The sequence below is a fragment of the Ursus americanus genome, chromosome 10 (genome assembly GCF_024610735.1).
Source record: "Ursus americanus isolate L20-20 chromosome 10, mUrsAme1.1.p, whole genome shotgun sequence".
Classification (NCBI taxonomy): domain Eukaryota; kingdom Metazoa; phylum Chordata; class Mammalia; order Carnivora; family Ursidae; genus Ursus; species Ursus americanus.
In genome coordinates, this window is record NC_142136.1 from 12,476,415 (window position 1) to 12,494,945 (window position 18,531).

The 18,531-nt window shown below is 51.5% G+C and overlaps 1 protein-coding gene across 6 annotated transcripts in view; it reads right to left on the reverse strand.

The window, feature by feature from the left end:
- Positions 1-18,531, reverse strand: part of FARP1 (FERM, ARH/RhoGEF and pleckstrin domain protein 1) — a 267,299-nt gene that overhangs the window by 18,605 nt on the left and 230,163 nt on the right. For all 6 annotated transcript variants that reach the window (XM_045810988.2, XM_087865037.1, XM_045810987.2 and 3 more), the window contains one exon: positions 4,232-4,313. In XM_045810988.2, coding sequence (XP_045666944.2) covers positions 4,232-4,313 — 82 coding nt within the window. The remainder of the gene's footprint in view (positions 1-4,231; positions 4,314-18,531) is intronic.

The following is an 18,531-nucleotide window of genomic DNA, read 5'->3' on the forward strand; positions in this document are numbered from 1 at the left end:
GCCTCTTGGCTGGAACATGACAAGAGCCACCCCCATCTCGGGACAACCTCCAGAGTCCTCAGCAGGGCACGCGGGGCCCATGATATAATCTCCTACCCCTCCTATCTTGCTTCTTGCCATCATCGCAGGGCCACCCTGAACTTGAACGTGCCAGGCTGTTGCACTCAGAGCCTCTGCACACAACACTCCTGTTTGGACCCCTGTCGGCCTCAGCAACTCCCTCGACACCACTAGCCTCCACCAGTTAGGGACACCTTTAGCTTCCTGTACTTAGGCTGCGTTTGTCCACTGTCGCCCTTCTCACATGATGTCCCCTGCTCTCCTGCTCCCCTGCTGGGGTTGATTACTTTAAAAAAATACACAGATTCATAGAAACTTGCAAAGAGATGTCCAGGGAGGGCCTTCACCCAGCCTCCCCCAGCCTCACCATCCTGTGTGACTACAGCATGACGTCAACACCAAGAGACTGAAGTGGTCCAGTCTGGAGTTTGTCTGGAGTCTACCAGTTACACACACCCTTGTGCGTGTGCGTGCACACGTGCTGTCTATACAACGTTATCACATGTGCAGTCCCCTATTTCATTTTAAGACAGCACATCTGTCATGTTCCTATATCCTCGGGGCCTGATGCACACAGTAGGTGCTCAGTGCCTGTTCCCTGCATGCATTAATGAGCAAATGAGGGGCACCTGGCTGGCTCAGCTGCTAGAGCATGTGACTCGTGTTTTCCTGGGGTTGTGAGCTGGAGCCCCATGTTGGGAGTAGAGGTTACTTAAAAAAAAAAAAAAAAAAAAAAGAGCAAATGAACCCAGGCATGCACCCAGCCGAGGCAGGAGTCTTGCAAGAACTTGAGTGCCTGGAAAGGCGAGTTCATGGTCCACTGGAGCAGAGTGGAATGTGAAGGACGGGGGAAGGGCCTGGAAACATCATCCAAGGCTAGAATATGAAGGCTTTCTTCGTCACGTTCTGGGTTTGGACTGTATCCTCCCAACCAGAGGGACGCAGCTGCCTGTATATAGATGGTGACCGGCGGCTCAGCTCGCTGGGAGGGGTCGGGCACCGGGGAGCAGGTCGAGTCACGCAGCAGAGAGCAAACTGAGAGCCAGGAGGAGTCGTGTGGTGGGAGTTTAAGGAGAGGGGGCAGGAGTTGGACACTCGAGGAGACAGAGGGCTTGCGTGAAGGTCCCAGCCTGGATGAAAGGCTCTTGTATTCGTGTGATTGTGGAGTGCCTTTGTGCACCTGGGCAAATGTTTCTGGGTGGAAGTTCACCGACGAGCCGGAGATCACAATTTGCGTATCTTTCAGGTGGGGACTGCAGCCCCTGGCCTAACTGCCTCGGTCATGGTCATGAGTGGAGGGCCCGGGAACCACCAGTCCAGCCAAAGCTGACGATGGCACCCTCACTGAGCCCTGCAAATGCAGGTAAATACACGGGTTTGTGTGTTGGGGGGCGGGGGGGGTGCAGGAAGGACACTGCAAGCTGCAGATCCCTACGCATTTTGGACAGAAGTGCTAACCTGGGCTTCTACATCTCTAGAAGCTTCTGCTGCCCTCCCTTCATACTTCATAAAAGTTCTTTAAAACCAACTATAACCACTACAAGAAAAAGCAACCCGAACAAATTCTAAAAAAGGCTCCAGTGGCTGTCTGAACCTCCCGACCTATTTTGATTCTGCTTGCACAGAGCTCCAGGCTATAAATGCCCATGGCATCCGCACACTAACTCACATGCCAGCAGCCGGTGAAGCCGACTCAACACAAAAATGCCAACTCACCAGACTGAGCAGAGACAACGGCTACAAGCACAGACCGAGCATGTTTTAGGAAGTCTCAGGTGTGAGGTGAACAGAGAGGAGGCTGGAGGCCCACGCCTGTCAGCTCTCTGTGGGCGAGCGACAAAGGACAGCTGGTAAACAGGTCGACTCTGGGGACTGTCCCCAAGGGGGCAGGGAATGGGCTGGCAGGTCTCCAACTGCCGTCCCCGGAGGCCATGGCGGAGGCCAAGCCTCCTTGAAGGGGTAAGTGAGGCGGGAGCCCTCCCTGGCAGGTTCACACAGCGGGTCCTTGAACCACGCCGGGGCTCGGAGCACGGCCGCCCCCACGCAGTTAAAAACTGGCATTTAACTTTTAACTCCCTCAAAACTTAACTATTAGTAATAGCCTCTTGTCTAGAAGCCTCCGGTCACCACAAAGAGTTGATTAACACACAGTGTTACACTTCTCATCACAAGGAAGACGACATATAATACGGGGCCCTACTGTATTTACGGAAAAAATTCTGCGTATAAGTGGACCCGTGCCGTTCAAACCCATGTTGTTCGAGGGTCAGCCGCCAGGTGAAGGGAGCACTGGGGGAAAGGGGGGATCCCCACTGGGCCAAGAAAACAGGCAGAACGTGGGAAAAGAAGCTTCCTGTGAGGAAAAGAACTGGAAAAGTACAACAGTGACAAACGCATATTGTAAAAGAAAAAAGAATAATCTTTAACAAGTGAAGAAGCCGGTCTGAAGAGGCGGCACTCTATGTGATTCTAACTATAGGACTTTCTGGAAAAGGCACAACTATGGAGACGGGAGAAGATCAGGGGCTGCCAGGGGTTGGGGGAGGGGAGGGACAAACAGGCAGAGCACGGAGGGGTTTTAGGGCAGCGACACCGTCCTGTGTCCTCCCATCGTGGGAGTACACGACCGTCTGCACTTGGCAAAACCCCACAGAATGTACCACTCCAAGAGCAAAGCCTAATGTGAGCCATGGACTTCGCGAATAATAACGGCCGTCAGTTGTAACAACATGCCACAGCCACGCACGCGGTCAGTACTCGGGGTCACGTGTGCGCGAGTAGCCGGGCAGGAACACGGGGCCTCTCTGTGTGAGCTTTCTGCTCGGTTCTTCTGCACACTTCAAAAATTGCTTTAAAAAGTAAAATATATGAATAAAAAATACTGTGGAAAGTAGAAAGACGTCGTTACTATTACATCGAGGTTTGTACATCAGCCTGACTGATGGCATTAAAAATACCACAGCCGTAGAACATCTCAGATAATTCTCTGCAGCTCTGGCTACATAGCTTTCTGCCACCCGCGAGCTTCCCGGCCTCCCTCTCGTCTTGCCCAGAGGGGAGCGCTGCTTTTTGAACATGGAGAAGAAGTGAGCAATACTTCAGGGCCTGCTAAATAAGAGCTTGATCTTTGTTCAGAGACACAGGAAATCTCTTGGGTAGCTTCAGAGCCTGTCTTTTCTGTCTACCCCCGTCTGCCCCCCACCCATTGTCCTACCTCATGAGATAGACCATTCTCAGGGGGGAAAATGAAGCACTAAAAAACTTAGCCAGATTCTTGGGAAGTAATTCAAACTCCAGCGGTAACTTCTATCGCATCCGTGTCTCAGACACTGCAGGCGCTCAGCTGGTACTAGGTGGACGGATGGATGGACGGATGGACGGAGGGGGGGAGGGAGGGCTGGAAGTGGTGGCGGTAGGAGCGACCTGCCCTCTTCAGGGTTTGCTCCTAGTTATTAGGTAAGGTGATGAGAGAGGCTTCGGGCAGTCAGCATGTAGGAAGATCGCTTTAAAATGCAAACATCGATGTATTTGTATTCAAAAGGTAAGCTGTGTGAATTAAGACATTCTATATTAAAGTGAAAATGTAAAAATGAAAACTTCAGATGTAAGAGATGGAGTAGATTTCAAAAATGACGCAGAAGGTTGGCTCGATACGGACTGACTCTTGGGGTGTACGTCCATTCTCTATCGCCGCGGACGTCGCTCGCTGCTTAGAGATCTGGGCCTGGTACAAGGGCTTAAAAAGTCATAGGACTGACAGAATTCCTCCATGGCTCTGAATCCAATATTTCTGTCACACTTACAAGAAGCCAAAATCAACTGACGAAAAGTGAAACGTTCAGTCAACCCAAAACGTTTCGTCTACAAAAATTTTTTAAATGAGTTCTGAATGATTTAGTCACAGAAAATACCTCCTGTTTTGATTACCACACAGAGCTTCTGAAGAGAAAAAGGACTACAAATGCTTCCCCCCGCCCAAGTGACTGCATTTCCCTACATGCTTGCAAATAAGATGATCTGAGAAGACAGAGGAGTTTACCCGGGGCTGCGTTACCCTAGATGGTCGATTCGGGTCCCGTGAGCCCGCGGACAGCGGTTACAGCCCAGGCCTCCGGCACCCCCGCATTATAGGGACCTAGGGAACGTCCCACCCAGTCCCAAAGCAGCTCACCTTCATGCCCTGAACGTTCTTCAGCAGGACATCTCCGATTCTTTGGTAATTTCCTCCGATGTGGGCGTTCGAGCGGCCTTCCCTGAGAGCAAAGGCAAAGGGGGTGGGAACGAAAGCGTTAGCAGTGGAAACGTTCCTGGAAACGGTGCCAGCGCCACGGCACTCAGTAGCGACCTTCACGTCTTCCTTTCCACTCCCCTGTTATTTGTGCCTCTCCCTTCTCTGGCTGCCACTATCAGCGCTGGAGGGAGACCTGGAAATTACCCCAGTCATTCTGCAGACAAAGAAGTCGACTTGTGCTTTGAAAGTGATGGGGAAGAGCTATTTTGTCATCATTTTAACTTGGTCTCGTTTTATATTTTTTCCCCATCCACACTTGGGTGATTCTGGCATCATTAGGACAGCATGGAGATCACCGACAGCCCAGGTTTCTGCCCCCAAGGGCCCTCAGCCTAGAACAGACAACGAGCTGTGTGGAAAGCCCTCGGGAAGAGGAAAAGCAAGACTGAGGGGCCCCGGGGACCCACGCGTGTGGAGGTGAGAATGGGGGCAGAAGCAGGCAGGACAGGCGTCCCAGGTACGGGGAGGGTGCAGACTTCCCCCGCACCAACCCGCTGGGTGGTAGATGACAAAGATGTGGGCACTTCCCAGAGTTTTGGGTGTATATTTACATTTCTTGTGGCTCCAGGCTGTAGCCGATGTTGATCAACCAGGGCCTTAAGCAGCAGAGAGGAAATGAATACTGATAATGGCAGGTAGTTCCTGGGCATGGTTGGCCATGCTGAGCACATTACAAGCACAAACTCATTTACCCCTCGTGGCAGCTTTATGAGGCAGGTGCCCTCAGTACCACCACTAAACAGCTTTAGAAACCGAGGCACAAAGAACCACGTGGCTTGCCTAATGTCAGCTATCACGAGATCGTGAGCCTGAACTTGAGCCAAGGGGGTCCAGCCTACACCCCTCCGAGCACGGTGCCAGTGGTTTCTGTGAATTTATGTACAAATGAGAAAAGAACATTCCAGAGACAAAACACCCTTTACAACAACAAATCTGGCTAATATCTTTAAACCAACTGTTCAAGAAAGCCATGATCCAACTTAAGTGAAAGGGATGAATGAAAAAGAAAAAAGGTAAAAATCCGGGCATGGGGCCTAGAGTCGGAAGTGAGAGGTGCTCAGAGCGGACTAAAACCCTGAACCCGAGTCAGGACGGACTGTGATTCAACCCCACGGATGCCATCGCTCTATGCCTCCAACATTGGGAGAGTGACCTCCATTCTCGGCTAAAGCAGTGCTGAGCCTTGGAGCCTTCTGGAACTGTTGACCCCACCTCCGATTCATCAAGGTTGTCAGGCTGGGCAGAGGAGGGCAGGAGGAACGCACGTGCTTAAGGAAGCAAAGCCAGGGGCTAGCAAAGTCAGGGCAGAGAGAAACAGAGCGGCTGGCTCCTTGCCCAGCCCCTGGCTTCCTGCAACAGGCAGGGAACTCCATTCATTCCACTGGTTCTAACTAAGCATATACTGTAGATGACATCACAGGGGACACAGAGCACCCAGACCCACTGGGCAGTTACAGCTGCTCTGGAATTAAGGGAGAGAAAACATCCATTATGCTTCCAGCCCGGGTTATCAATGGCTTCGGGATGCTTTCTTTAACCCATTCCTTTCTCCTCCACCTCAACAGTTTACCTGTTATCCTCCATCCCTCTGCTTCTTCTCAGCTGCCAAAACAGACGTGGTGGTAGATTGCCTTAATCACTACTCACTTCTCTTCCAATTAAATATGGATTCTGTCCCCACCACACCCCGAAGTGCTTCTGTGAAGGATTACGTCAACCTCATCACTGCCTAAACCACCCCGTGCCTGTGTAAGCTCGCCAGGGAGAGCGCCCCGAACTTCTGGGGCTCTGTTCTCTAGCTTCAGGAGGCCCTTCTCTCCAGGCTCCCAGATCCCCCTCGACGCCCGTCCTCACTGCTACCTCCTCCCGTTCAGGCCACTCCTGAGAGATGTGTGTTCTTCGGGAATGCCTGGGTGGGTCTGTTCTCTCGTCACTTGCTACTTCTTCCTGTGTGATCCCTCGATTCATGAGGCCCGATCTGTACCCGAACGTTGCTTCTAGCTACTGACGCAGGGACCGTCCTTCTCATACCATCCAGAGGTTCTGCACGAATGACCCTGCAAGTATCTCAAACTCAAGAGGCTCCAGAGTTAATTAGCTCACTGCCCAAACCTAATCCTCTTCCTGCATTAATCCCCTTGGTGATGGGGCTGTTCTGTCCCATGCTCGAACCCCAACGTAGGAACCCCAGGTATCCTCCCTTGTCTGTCTCTCATATCCCCGCCCACTGGATCAGACTCCCCCAAAATGGGGTCCCTGGGGGATGTTCAAGCAACGGACTCAGACCCGGGCTCTGCTTTGGAGACAGTCCTCAGTCCATGGCTCACCCAGCGACAGGGTTGACGCATCTCTGGATTTTTAGCAAATGGTTATTAATCCAGTCTCTACTAGAGAGGTTGACCATTAGGCCATTCTGTTGGCCCTGTCAGGTGCCTGCTTGTAGCTGTGTTTCCTGCTTACTCTTCTCCTCATGCACTCGGAGCAGAAAGGAGCTCCGGCCCGAAATGGAGGCTTTCTGCCTTACAGAACCGCCCACCCACGGCGCCTCCGCCATCACGGGCAGCCTTGCAGGAGCTAGAAAGCTCCCCTTCCCTCACCCCGCTGCCCCCCAACACCAGAACAAAAAGGAAGACCCAGCTACCGAGCCAGAATGTCCTGATTTTGACTAAATGCCACACATTAAAAAAAGGAGGCAGGACACAACTGAAACTTGATACGTGGGTGTGCAGATATTACTTGGAACTTACTGTAAGTAACCCCAAACTTCCAAATAGGCATGCCACTGGACAGTGCAGCTAAGGAACGCCTTAGCTCCAAGGACATAATGTAGATATTCTGGCGAGAGTCCTCTGGATTGGGTGGGCAAGGGGGGGAATGGGGGGCAGCGTCCTGTGGCTTCATTAATATTCATAACAAGCAATTTCCTCCTCCTCACAGATAACACCCTAGCCCAGGGGAATCCAGTGCTGGAAAGCGACGCTGGGGGAAGGGCAAAGCCCAGCGTGGAAGTCAAACGTCACTGACTTCACTTCCTTTCTTCTTCTGCCAACTATTTCTTAAAAGCAACTGTACTCCTGTTGAAGTCTCAAAGTCAAGGGGACATTCTCCTGCACTGGCTCGCTAGCAGAGCCCTCTTCTCTGCCTTTGGCGTCTTTACTTTTGTTTTAGAAATAGCTCTAGGTTCCTACCATCGTCGCCCTGCGCCCCTGTGCGGGCGGTGTAGGGGGAGACAGTGACGTGGATAAATTCAAACAGGGCCAGCTCTAGGTGGTGTGGGGAAAGCAGGCAGGGGCCCCAGAAGCCAACGCAACCATTTGGGTGGCTCTGCCCGTCCTCGGTACCCTCCCCTGTACAGCACACATAGCCGGTCCCAGCCCTGCGGTGGTTCCAGAACACGTAGTCAGTCCACGGGAGCAGGACAGAACCCGAAACTCCTGCTGCTGCCTGTAGAAACACTGTCCTGTTATCACTTCCCGTGCATGTTAATGCCCCCCAGTCTGCACGTTCAAAGCATCTGCTTTATTATGAAGAACTAAAAGGTCATTTCATTATTAAGAGCATGAAAAATTATAACTCTTCCAGAACATCCTCCGGATGTTAACCTCACAAGAAAAGGGTCCTTGTTTCAAAGACAGGGCCACATGTTTGTTGTCTGTGTAATTACCGCACCGCCACAGAGCTGAAAATTCTTTTGACAATTTCACTTTGGAAACCCATGTACTCGGGAGCCTCCTGGACGCTAAATTCTGACCTGAGCACCACGATTCGCGTGTGCCCTCGAGCAACGACACGTTCACTCAGCACAGGGCCGAACACACAGACACACACACACCCCAAATCCCCAAGTCTTCCCGACCGTCTGTAAGCACTTCATTCACCACTACGTGAGCTGGCCACTAACTCGGCAGCAGGCAGAAAAGGACAGAAGGCCCAGTTCCCTGGGGGAGGGCCAATGGCGAGGCTGTCCACAGGGGCACAGGGAGCCCCTGCACTGGAGGGCTTCGACTCTGGCCGCCAGGAAATATGCACGGCTGGCAGCAAGGGCAGGTGGGCAAGGCCGACGGAAGAAACCACCACTCTGCTACCCCCCTTCATGCCTCCAATTCCAGGGTCAATGTAAAATCTACATGGAGCCCTAAAACCGTGTACAGCACGTCTACAACCTCATCGGTGATACAGTCCCCCCAAGGTCAGTGGGCGGACATCAGGCCTGGCTTTGGTCAAGAGTCAGAGGAGATTCTTTACTACGAAAGCAGGTAGTGACCAACCCCACTGGGCTTTTCAAGTAGCCTAGTATAATCCAAGTGTGTTCACTAAGCACCCAGCGCCCCCTTCTCACCGCAAATGAAGCATCAGCTCGATCTGAAGCACGAAGCTCACTGCGGCTCGGAGCTGGAGCGTGGCCCTGCCACCGAGCTCTGGGTCTGGACGCTCCCTCACCCCGGCAGAGGGACTGAACCCTGTGAGCCTACATTCGCAGGCCACATTTGCAAGTCAAACAGCATATCCTTGGCTCTTACTAGTCCCTGTGGTTTCTATGATTTTATTTTTAAAGGTTTTATTTGTTTATTTGACAGAGAGCGAGCGAGAGAGAGCACAAGCAGGGGGAGCGGCAGGCAGAGGGAAAGGGAGAAGCAGACTCCCCACTGAGCAGAGAGCCTGACGTGGGACTTGATCCTAGGACCCTGGGATCATCACCCGAGCCAAAGGCAGATGCTTAACAGACTGAGCCACCCAGGTACCCCAGTTTCTATGATTTTAAAATGAAAAAACTCTGTTATCACATGTACTTGTCGATCTATACATAAGTACAAGGATAACGTATAAATAAGTGCATGAATAAAGATAGATCTTCCATCGATGTGCGGGTGAGGGAGGGTGGCTGGGTTCAAAAAGCAAAAATTTATCCAGAGTAATAGATTGTATTTCTATTCCGTATCTAATATTTATATATACAATATATACTTCTATATTATATATAATACATACAACATCTATAAATATATTAGCCACATGTAATCTATGAAGATTTCAATATTCTTTGATGGATTTTAATATCCTCTGCGATCTCTGGAGAGGAAAACCCAATTAATTTGAATTTTAATTCACATCTCCAGTTGTGGGCAAGACGTCTGTGCAAGACGCATCCTCACTGGGCTTGGGGCCCTTGGGTTTCCCTTTGGTGGCTACAGGTAAGGGATTCAGCCTCTGAGCCAGCCCCATCAGAAGGCAGACACCCCATACTCTGGCAGGTGTCATGCCCATCAGTTATAATACTGGGATGCTTAAAGCTCTGGCTTTCCTTCTCAGGTTTAACGCCAGGTCCCATTTAATAAGAGGAACAAAAGTTACAACCCCACTCACGGGAAGACTTGACAGCACCCAGATGAGACCTGACATGGTTACCTGGGTTCAGTCCTGTTAACGAGCCACATGTGAAAATGCAACAGGATAGAAAAGGTGTCTTAGACTCTTCAGTGACCTGGAGAGGGCTCTCTCTCAAGTGTCTTCCAGCAGAAACCTAGCTGCGGTTCAGGCAACTGGAAAATTTGTTTTCATTTTCCTAGGAAAGCAGCTTGCTCTCAAAGCACAGTAGGCTCTCCAGCCAGGAACAAGGCAGGTAATCCAAAGGAAACGAGCTCCCACATATGTTAAAAGGAGACAATCGCCACTGTCCCTGGAACCCCAGGCAGACAGAGGAAAGCCAGCTGGGACAGAATATAATGAAATCACAGTGTCCTTGTGGTGTCTTTCTTGGCTTTGAAACAAACGTAAAATTTTAAACTTTAAATTTATACAAAGAAGCGTACAAGCGATCCCCCCTGCACGGTGTATGGGTAAACCCCATAGACAAATTTTTTTCCATTGTTTATGCTTTGAAGCGGTTTTCTGGGTAGACCACCTTGCCTTGTCCCCAATGAGTTTCACTGCTGTTTGAGAGCAATCATTTTAAACCCTTTTTGCACCGTCTTATTCTTTAAACCAATGAAAAATCTTTGAATAAAAGCTCTTACACACAAGAAGTAGCCCTGATGGGGGCAAAGCGGGGAGTGCTGGCCTCAGAGAAGCACCCGAGTCTTGCGTTTTGACAGCTAACCTCATAGATTCTGAATCCCAAGAAGGTGGGTGCAGAGGACCTAATGTGCTGGGATGTTCGGTCATGATGGGAGCAGAAGACTGCATTCTTCGTCTTCTACTCCCGCGCTCCTTCCCCTTTAAAGCCTCAAGAACTGTGCTGTCCAGGACGGTATCCACATGTGGCTGTTTAAATCTACCCTCTACTTACCATGAAATCAGCCACACTCGCCCTATTTTAAATGCTCCATAGCCACATGTGGCCAGCGGTCATTACTGAGCCATGCAGACACAGCATCTTTCCGTCACTGCCAGAAAGTTCCACCTGAGAGCATCCCTCTAGAGAGAACAGGGAGGAGGCTTATAGCCACCTCTCCTGCCCCCAAGTTCACGGGCTGCAGGGAAAGCAAAAAGTGGGGTGTGGTCCTACCTAGTTTTATCCCGACCAACTTGCAGAGCCTCATTTTCCATAGGGAGGGGAAGGCAGGCCTAATTCCACAGGATTGTTCTGATGGTCCAAGGAGACAATTTAAGGGGAAATGTTGGGAAAGATGTTGCAGAAATGCAAGACGCTTTACCAACGTTGCCAGTCTTACAGCGATCATTCTATTGAGCACCTCTAGAACACGGACAGTGATTTCTGCTCTGAGAAAAGGGTCAAATGCCCATTGGTCTCTTGGCTTGGCCTGAGTAGAAAATACAGCAGGAGCTCCTGAGCTCCCCCCAGATGCCCCTTCCCCCTTTCAAATCTTATCAGGCTGCCTCCTGGTCTGGCTGCCTCCTCGACACAGAGCAGAACGAAGGATGAAACCAGAACGAAGAATGGGGATTGAGCCACGTTTCGTTCGCTGAACACTGAGAAGAATGAGCTGTGGTAGGGATGCAGTAAATATCTGTTGAGTCCACAAAAGCTGATCCTGGCCAAGTCTGCGGACAGAGGGGTTCACACGCACACGGCTCCAGGCTCTGGGGTGGAGAGACGGCCTCTGCCACCAAAGCCCCAGGTGTGTGTGTCTCTGGGAAGGAAAAGGTACGTCTCATCCTTGCCCCATCCACGCATCTGCGTGCCCGCCTGTGTGTGACCAGGAACGGCCTGAGCAGCGTAGGCAGCACGAGGCAGCAGGCAGTGGCTATTTCGGGCCACGGGTAGGGCTGGGGTTTCCTTGGCCAGAAGCTGTTCTCATGTTACAAGTGAAGGGCGGTCAACCTGCTTCTTTGGAGTTCTTTCCCTCTAACTGTTAGGCCTCAAGCTTCTGGCACTGAAGGCACAGTGACAGTCAGACCAGCTTGTTTCAAAACCTAGTTGTGCCCTTAACTAGCTGTGTGACATCTGCCAAGTAGCTCACCCTCTCTGGGCCTCATTTCCTCACCTGTGAGGCAAGGAAATAACAACAGTATCTACTTGATGATGTTCTTGTGAAGACTAACTGACCTGATACGTGAACAGTGTTTAACAGTCTCTGGAACAGAGGAAACATTCAATTCACATTAGCCAAAACGCACCAACAAAATCAGCAAGTGACTTATACATATAACTTTTTAATCAAAGGGATAAAATAAAAGTGCTCCTAACACTTAGAAAGGGCCTCGTCTCAGACTGTACCTAAACCGGAGCCAAGCAGATGCCACGAGACAATGCCCTCTGCTCGCGGGTCCCACAGCTGTGCCCCCACCTCGTGCCTGATTCAGCCAAAGGCAAAAAATACCACTGCTCAGGAATTCCCAGGCACTACGGGGAGTCAAGAAAACAGACATGAAATACGGGTCTTCCGAAGTTCCTAGCACATCGCATACGTGTTAAAAAGCAAGAAGCAAATGCAAAAGCGTCCCTAAGACCCAGAGAGGAAAGCCGACAGTTAACAGCTTACACCCGCTGAAGAGAAGAACGCCCGACAGCCCGTGTGCTTTGAGCAAAGTTAGTGCGAGGAGGGAGGTCTGCTCTTTTTCCTCCTCTTGTTCCCTCAGCAAAAGGTCAACACATGTTGTTTGAATCTAAGGCCCTGGAGAAATTCCACAGAGAGAGGGCAGAAGGACACGCCAGCAAGTCAAACAGGAAGGTCAAGAAGCAGTTAAGCGAGATGGGGAGGGCAGGACTCGGAAGCCACGCTGCCTGGGTTCAAGTCCAGCGCTAACTCTGCAACCCCAGGCGACGCCTCCTGTCCACCGAGGCTCAGGCCCCTCATCCCAACCTGCCTCTTGCCGTCGCGCGGCTGAAACAAGGGGGGATAAGGGATTGGAAGCGCACCTGGTAGGTCTTATCATTGCTGTTTTTTGTTTGTTTTTTTTTTTTAAAGATTTAATGTATTTGAGAGAGAAAGAGAGCATGAGCAGGGGGGAGAATGGAGAAGCAGACTCCCCGCTAAGCAAGGAGCCTGATGTGGGACTCGATCCCAGGACCCCGCGATCACGACCTGAGCCAAAGGCAGACGCTTAACCGAGCCACCCAGGCGCCCCTCATTGCTGTTGTTTCTACTGCGATCCCTTGGGAGTGGCCCGAGAGGCTCCAAGGACACGCGGCAAGGCTAAATTCCACAGGGTCACCTCTGGTATCACCATCCCTGGAGCGCCCATTTCACCCTTAACAAGTCTCTAATGGGAGATCAGAAAAAAATCCAAATCCATTTTCTCAGATTTGAGACCTAAAGATGATACTTCTGCAGACAAAGCCACCACAGGGCCAGCGTGGACCAGATGCCACATACTTCCTGCCACTTTTGAGAGGAGGACACACATCACAGGGGGTGTGCAGAGCAGAAGGGCCTCTCGGGGAGCAGAGCCGACCTCCTGAAGCCAGGAGAAGAAAAGATGCAGGTGGGGACACAGGGGCGGGACGGGGCTCTGGGGTTCCTGCTAGGTGGCCCAGGGCCCGCCACGCCCTCCTTTTCCCCTCCCAAGAGCGAGGGATCCATGGCAGACACGCCCGCAGCCCCTTTCCAGGGATAAAGCCTTATGCTCCAACAAACAGCCGCAAAGGCACAAGCTGAAGCTCGGGTCAGACCCGAGTTCACGTTGTGCCTCCGTTGCTTACGGGCTGTGAGGGCTCTCCCTCTCTGAGCCTCATTTTCCCAGCCATGCAACGGGAATGGCCTGCACTGGGGAAGCGTTTGCCCACAAGGGCAACAAGCTTTTGTGGTAAAGGGCCAGACAGTAAGTATCTTATGCTTTGTGGCCCACAGAGTCTGTGTCACTAGTATTTCACTGGGAAAAGCAGCCACAGACAATGGGGAAAAGAATGGGCATGGATGGGTTCCAGTAAAACTTTATTAACAGGAATAGGTGGCAGAACAGAGCTGGCCATGGGTCATAGTTTGCTAACCTGTTTTTGAAGACCAAATGGGAAAAGCTAGATGGTCACTAAAATTTTTATCAGAGTTTGCACGTAGTAAACGCTCATTAATGGTAGATTATTAATAGTAATACCACAAACTTTGCATGTGAGTAAGACTTTATAACAGCACTGTCCTTCCTCACTTGTCAGGCCCCCCTGCTTTATGAAAAATCAATCCTTACCCTGGACAGAACCAAGACATTTTCATGCATTTGTTTTGCAGGTATTTTGAGCAATTCTTGTGTCCCAGGCCCTGTGTTGTAGTAACAAGTACTTTTTCTTATTCATTTTTCAGCCCAGTATTGCACAAACAGATTTTTTTCTGTGATGAAAAAAAAATTATTTTTAAGACTTAGAGCATGCGCGTGTGTGAGAGCAGGGGGAGGGGCAGAGGGAGAGGGAATCTCAAGCAGACTCCATGATGAGCATGGCGCCTGACACAGGGTTTGATCCCATGACCCTGAGGTCATGACCTGAGCCAAAATCAAGAGTCAGACACCTAACTGACTGAGCCACCTAGGTTTCCCTAAAATGTGTTTTAAAGATTTTATTTGAGAGAAAGAGAGCACGAGCAGGGGAGGGGCAGAGAGGGAGAGAAAGAGAATCCCTCAAGCAGACTCTGGTAAGCATGGGGCTCGAGCCCATGACCCTGAGATCATGACCGGAGCCAAAAACCAAGAGTCAGATGCTCAATCGACTAAGCCATCCAGATGCCCCTAAAATGTTTTCTATCTTCTACCCAATACAGTAGCCCCTAGCCACACGTGACTAATGAACCCCTGAAATGTGGCCAGTGTTACTGAGAAAACTAATTTTTACTTTAACAGATTTTAAACTTAGGTGACCACAGGTGGCTAGCAGCTGCCACACTGGACAGTGCCACTTTACAGGCCTTTATCTTTTTCTTACATTGTTTTCCATTTATAAACCATCTCAAGTCTTTGAGGAATGTGAGGCACAAGAGGATTTGAACCACAATAAAGGGGCACCTGCGTGGCTCAGTTGGTTAAGGGTCTGCCTTCAGCTCAGGTCATGATCCCAGGGTCCTGGGATCGAGCCCCACGTCAGGCTCCCAGCTCCACAGGGAGCCTGCTTCTCTCTCTGCCCCTCCTCCCACTCATTCTCTCAAACTCTCTCTCCAATAAATGAAATCTTTAAAAAAAAAAAAAAAAAGACCATAATGAAAATGAGTCTTACCAAGTTGTAAAGCAGTTTACACACAAGAAATCATTCATTCGCCCAGGCCATCATCACTCCCGAGTTCCAGTCTAGACTACGCGGCACAGGAATGATTGGCCACACGCCAAGGCATGTGCACAGGAACTGAGATGCCAGGTGGAGCGTGGGCAGTGATACAAGAAAGCTAGTGACAGTTCCAGAAACTCGGAGATGGGAGACTGTGAGGATCCAGGCTTCTGAACTGGGCTGTTTCATAAGCAGAAAAATCAATGCAGTTAACTGACTTTGCTGGAATAAAGCCCATCTCCGGATTCCTGACACACAGGGTGGTAATCCGGACCCCCTGCTCACAACCCGATTCATCCCTGCTGGAACCCTGGGAGCACTGAAAGCCTGCGAAGCAGTGGGATGCATCACACGAGAACGTTCCATGAGAAAAGGCACAGCAGCTCATTTTACTCTAGAAGAAGGAAAACGGTTTTCACCGTCCCTGATAAACGGCCCACGGTGAGACAGGAGACCTCCACACGGGACCACATCTGGAAAGGATTCGGCCGTGGTGAACAAAGCTTGCGGGACGGTAATTATTATTCCATGAAATAATTATAGGCGTCGTCTGCAGTCAACCTTTACAAGTAGTCTCATGTTGGGAAATAATCTAGAAATCAGATCCTTTCTCTATGTCCACGTGGGGGACAGCCTACAGAGGTCCACTCTGGGGGGGCCAAAGCTCGGGCAGCCTACAAATAGCATGGGCGAAGCCGGCCTGTGCTTTCTGGGGGCAGTGACCCGTGGCCCCGGCAGCCTTTCAACAGTATGGTGCTGAGGGTCTGATCAGCTGTTCCTGGTGGTGCACAGAGGAGGCGTGGAGGGGCCGACTCTCACGGGGGAGAGGAGCGTAGATGCGGGGGTGTGTGTATGTGTGCACACGTGCGTGGAATGCAGCATGGGCTCAGGCCCTGTTTGGACACCTGCATCCACCACCGGAGAGGAGAGAAGATTGCGAGAAACGTCTCTGGCTCCAGGGAGAGTGCCCTTCTGAGGAGCGGAGCAAGGCAGGGGGCCCCCAGGAGCCCGTCAAGGAGCGTGTCCCCTGGCCGCCCTGCTGCAGGAAACCGAGGTGTGCGGTGAGCTCAGGAACACAGGCTGTCCGACCTCTGGGCTCCCCGCTAGCATTTCCCAGCGCGGTCCCAGTGCCCCCACGGGCCCGAGAAGCCATGAGCTTTCACGCGGCGGGTGCCCGCATCAGGAGAAGAGCACCACGTCTGGCTGGAGGGCACGATTGCCCGCCTCACCCCCTCCTGCGACGCTTAGGAAAGCTACCAAGTCTGGTTGCGCTTCCCACGGGTTGAGGATCAAGCTCCTCGGACCTCGCAGAGCAGTGGGGCCATACGGGGAAACAGCAATGGGGGATGGAAAAGCCTCCACGGGTGAGGAGGGGGTGGAAGGGCGAGGTGTGCACCCTGAGTCTACAGCCGCGCGGAAAAGCAGCTGGAAGGGTAGAGCGCAGCCCGCCCCCTGCCGCACCCTCAAGCTGGAAGTGTCTCTGGGTCAAGCACCATTTCAGCTTTGAAGGGACATCCTCGGTTCCGTTTAACCCGCCACAGCCGGTGCGGATAATCGGGGTGGGGGTCAGATGGAAGGCAATCCAAGCGGCACCCACACCTGCCTCCCAGGCCCACCTGCCGCTACCCGAGGGTCAAACGGGGTAATGCAGGGATGCGGCGGGGCAGCCCAAAGAGGGACGACACGGGTGCGGTCTCTTGGCTGCAGGACACCGTTCTGAAGCCTCTTGTCTTATCCTGCACTGGACGACTTAGGATTTTTTTTCTCTTTAAAAAAAAATGGTAGTAAAATGTATGGACAGTTTACCATCCCCACCATTTTCTAAGCGTACAATCAGTTCAGCGGCGCTAAGGACACTCACCCCGCTTGGCGCACGCCACCCATCCCCACATTTCATCTTACTCCACGGTAACCCCGTCTATATGGTTAGATGCCAGCTCTCTGCTGCCCTAACCCCGGACCCTGGGAACCAGCATTTTATTTTCTGTCTCTGTACATCTGATTCCTCTGGGTATCTCCTGAGCGGGATCAGCCAGTATCCGTCCTGGCTTTTACTTCACCGAGCCGGTCTTTACGGGTCACCGGTGCGGCAACAGGTGTCAGACACCCCTCCTTTTGTAGGATAACATTCCGTTGTACGAGGTGCCACGTTCTCTTTATCCAGTCACCTGTCACTGGGCACGGGGCTGCTTCCAAAGCCTCAGGCCACTGTGAATAAGGACGCTGTGAATGTGGGTGGAGAAGGATCTGTCTGGGTCCTTTCTCTCAATTCTTTCAAACATCTACCTACCTAGGAGTAGAACTGTTGGGTCACGTGGTAATTCTGTATTTAATTTTTTGAGGAATTCCTAGGGTTTTCTTTTAATGATGCCCAGCTTCCAAGAGCTGGTAGGATGATGTCTTATTCATTTTTGTTTTATGACTGTTCACTGTGAAGCTACTATAAAGACGGTCCACTTTGGGGGGGATGGGTGCTACTACAAATCCTTCTCTGTCACGTGGTCACCCCCACTCCATCTCTGCCCCTGGACTGTCCTGGCAAGACAACACCGCTCCACATGTCAAAGTCCTGACCAAAGTCTGCAGTAGGTCCCACCCCTGACAGAGGAGCTTGCTTTCTGCTCTGGATGGACCCCCTCCCTCATCTCTCGACTCCCTAGGGTCTGAGCCTGCTCCTGCCCCTTACCTCAACCCGCTCTTCTCTGGGACCCTCCACCCTGCTTGCCCGTCTTCCCCCAAATTGCTGGCAGCTTCTTCATTTTCCTTTGCTGGCTCTTGCTCTGCCGTAAGCCACACGTTCACGGAACGTGGCCAAAAAGCTGTGTTCAGTACGATTCTGTCGCTGGCTCTCCTCTGTCTCACCATTCTTCCTTACAGGACGAGATTCTTCCTGTGGATAATTTCCACACCTACACGTGCACCTGCTTTTCCCGAGCCTGAGACGTGCGTTTCCAGCTGCTGGCAGGACTTCATTATTGACCACCCAAAATTAATGTGCCACAAAGCAAACTCATCTTCCTCCCATTATACTCACTTCTTTCTTCCTTCTTTCCATTTCTTCGATTCATGAGCATCCTCCCAGGAAGCTGGGATCAAAGCTCTCGGGGCCTCCCCCTTCCCTTCACCTTTGTCCCATGAGCCCTACTTGGCTGCTCGGGGACACCTCCACCCCTCCTAGCCTTCTGCATCCCTTCCAAAGGAATCTACTGCAGGTTCCTTCTAACACATGCAGCTGATCCCTCTTGAGAACCATGTGCGCCCACAGCCTGACCCAAGTGCCTCTCTGCAGGACTCTGGGCAGGCCCCAGCTCCCTGTGAGCTGCTTTCGTGCAGAGCAGGTCATCTACCTCTGGGGAGCGAGCTGGCCAGCATGTGCTCTGTGCCTGCCAGGCACCTCGGGGCTGGAATTTGGGACTCCACTCTGAAAGCCAAAGGTTGTAAGTGGTTTTCTCTGAATGCCTTTGAACAGCTGAGTAGAACACCCTGGCTTTCAAAAAGAAAAGCATTCTTCCTGTTTTCACAAGTCACCAAA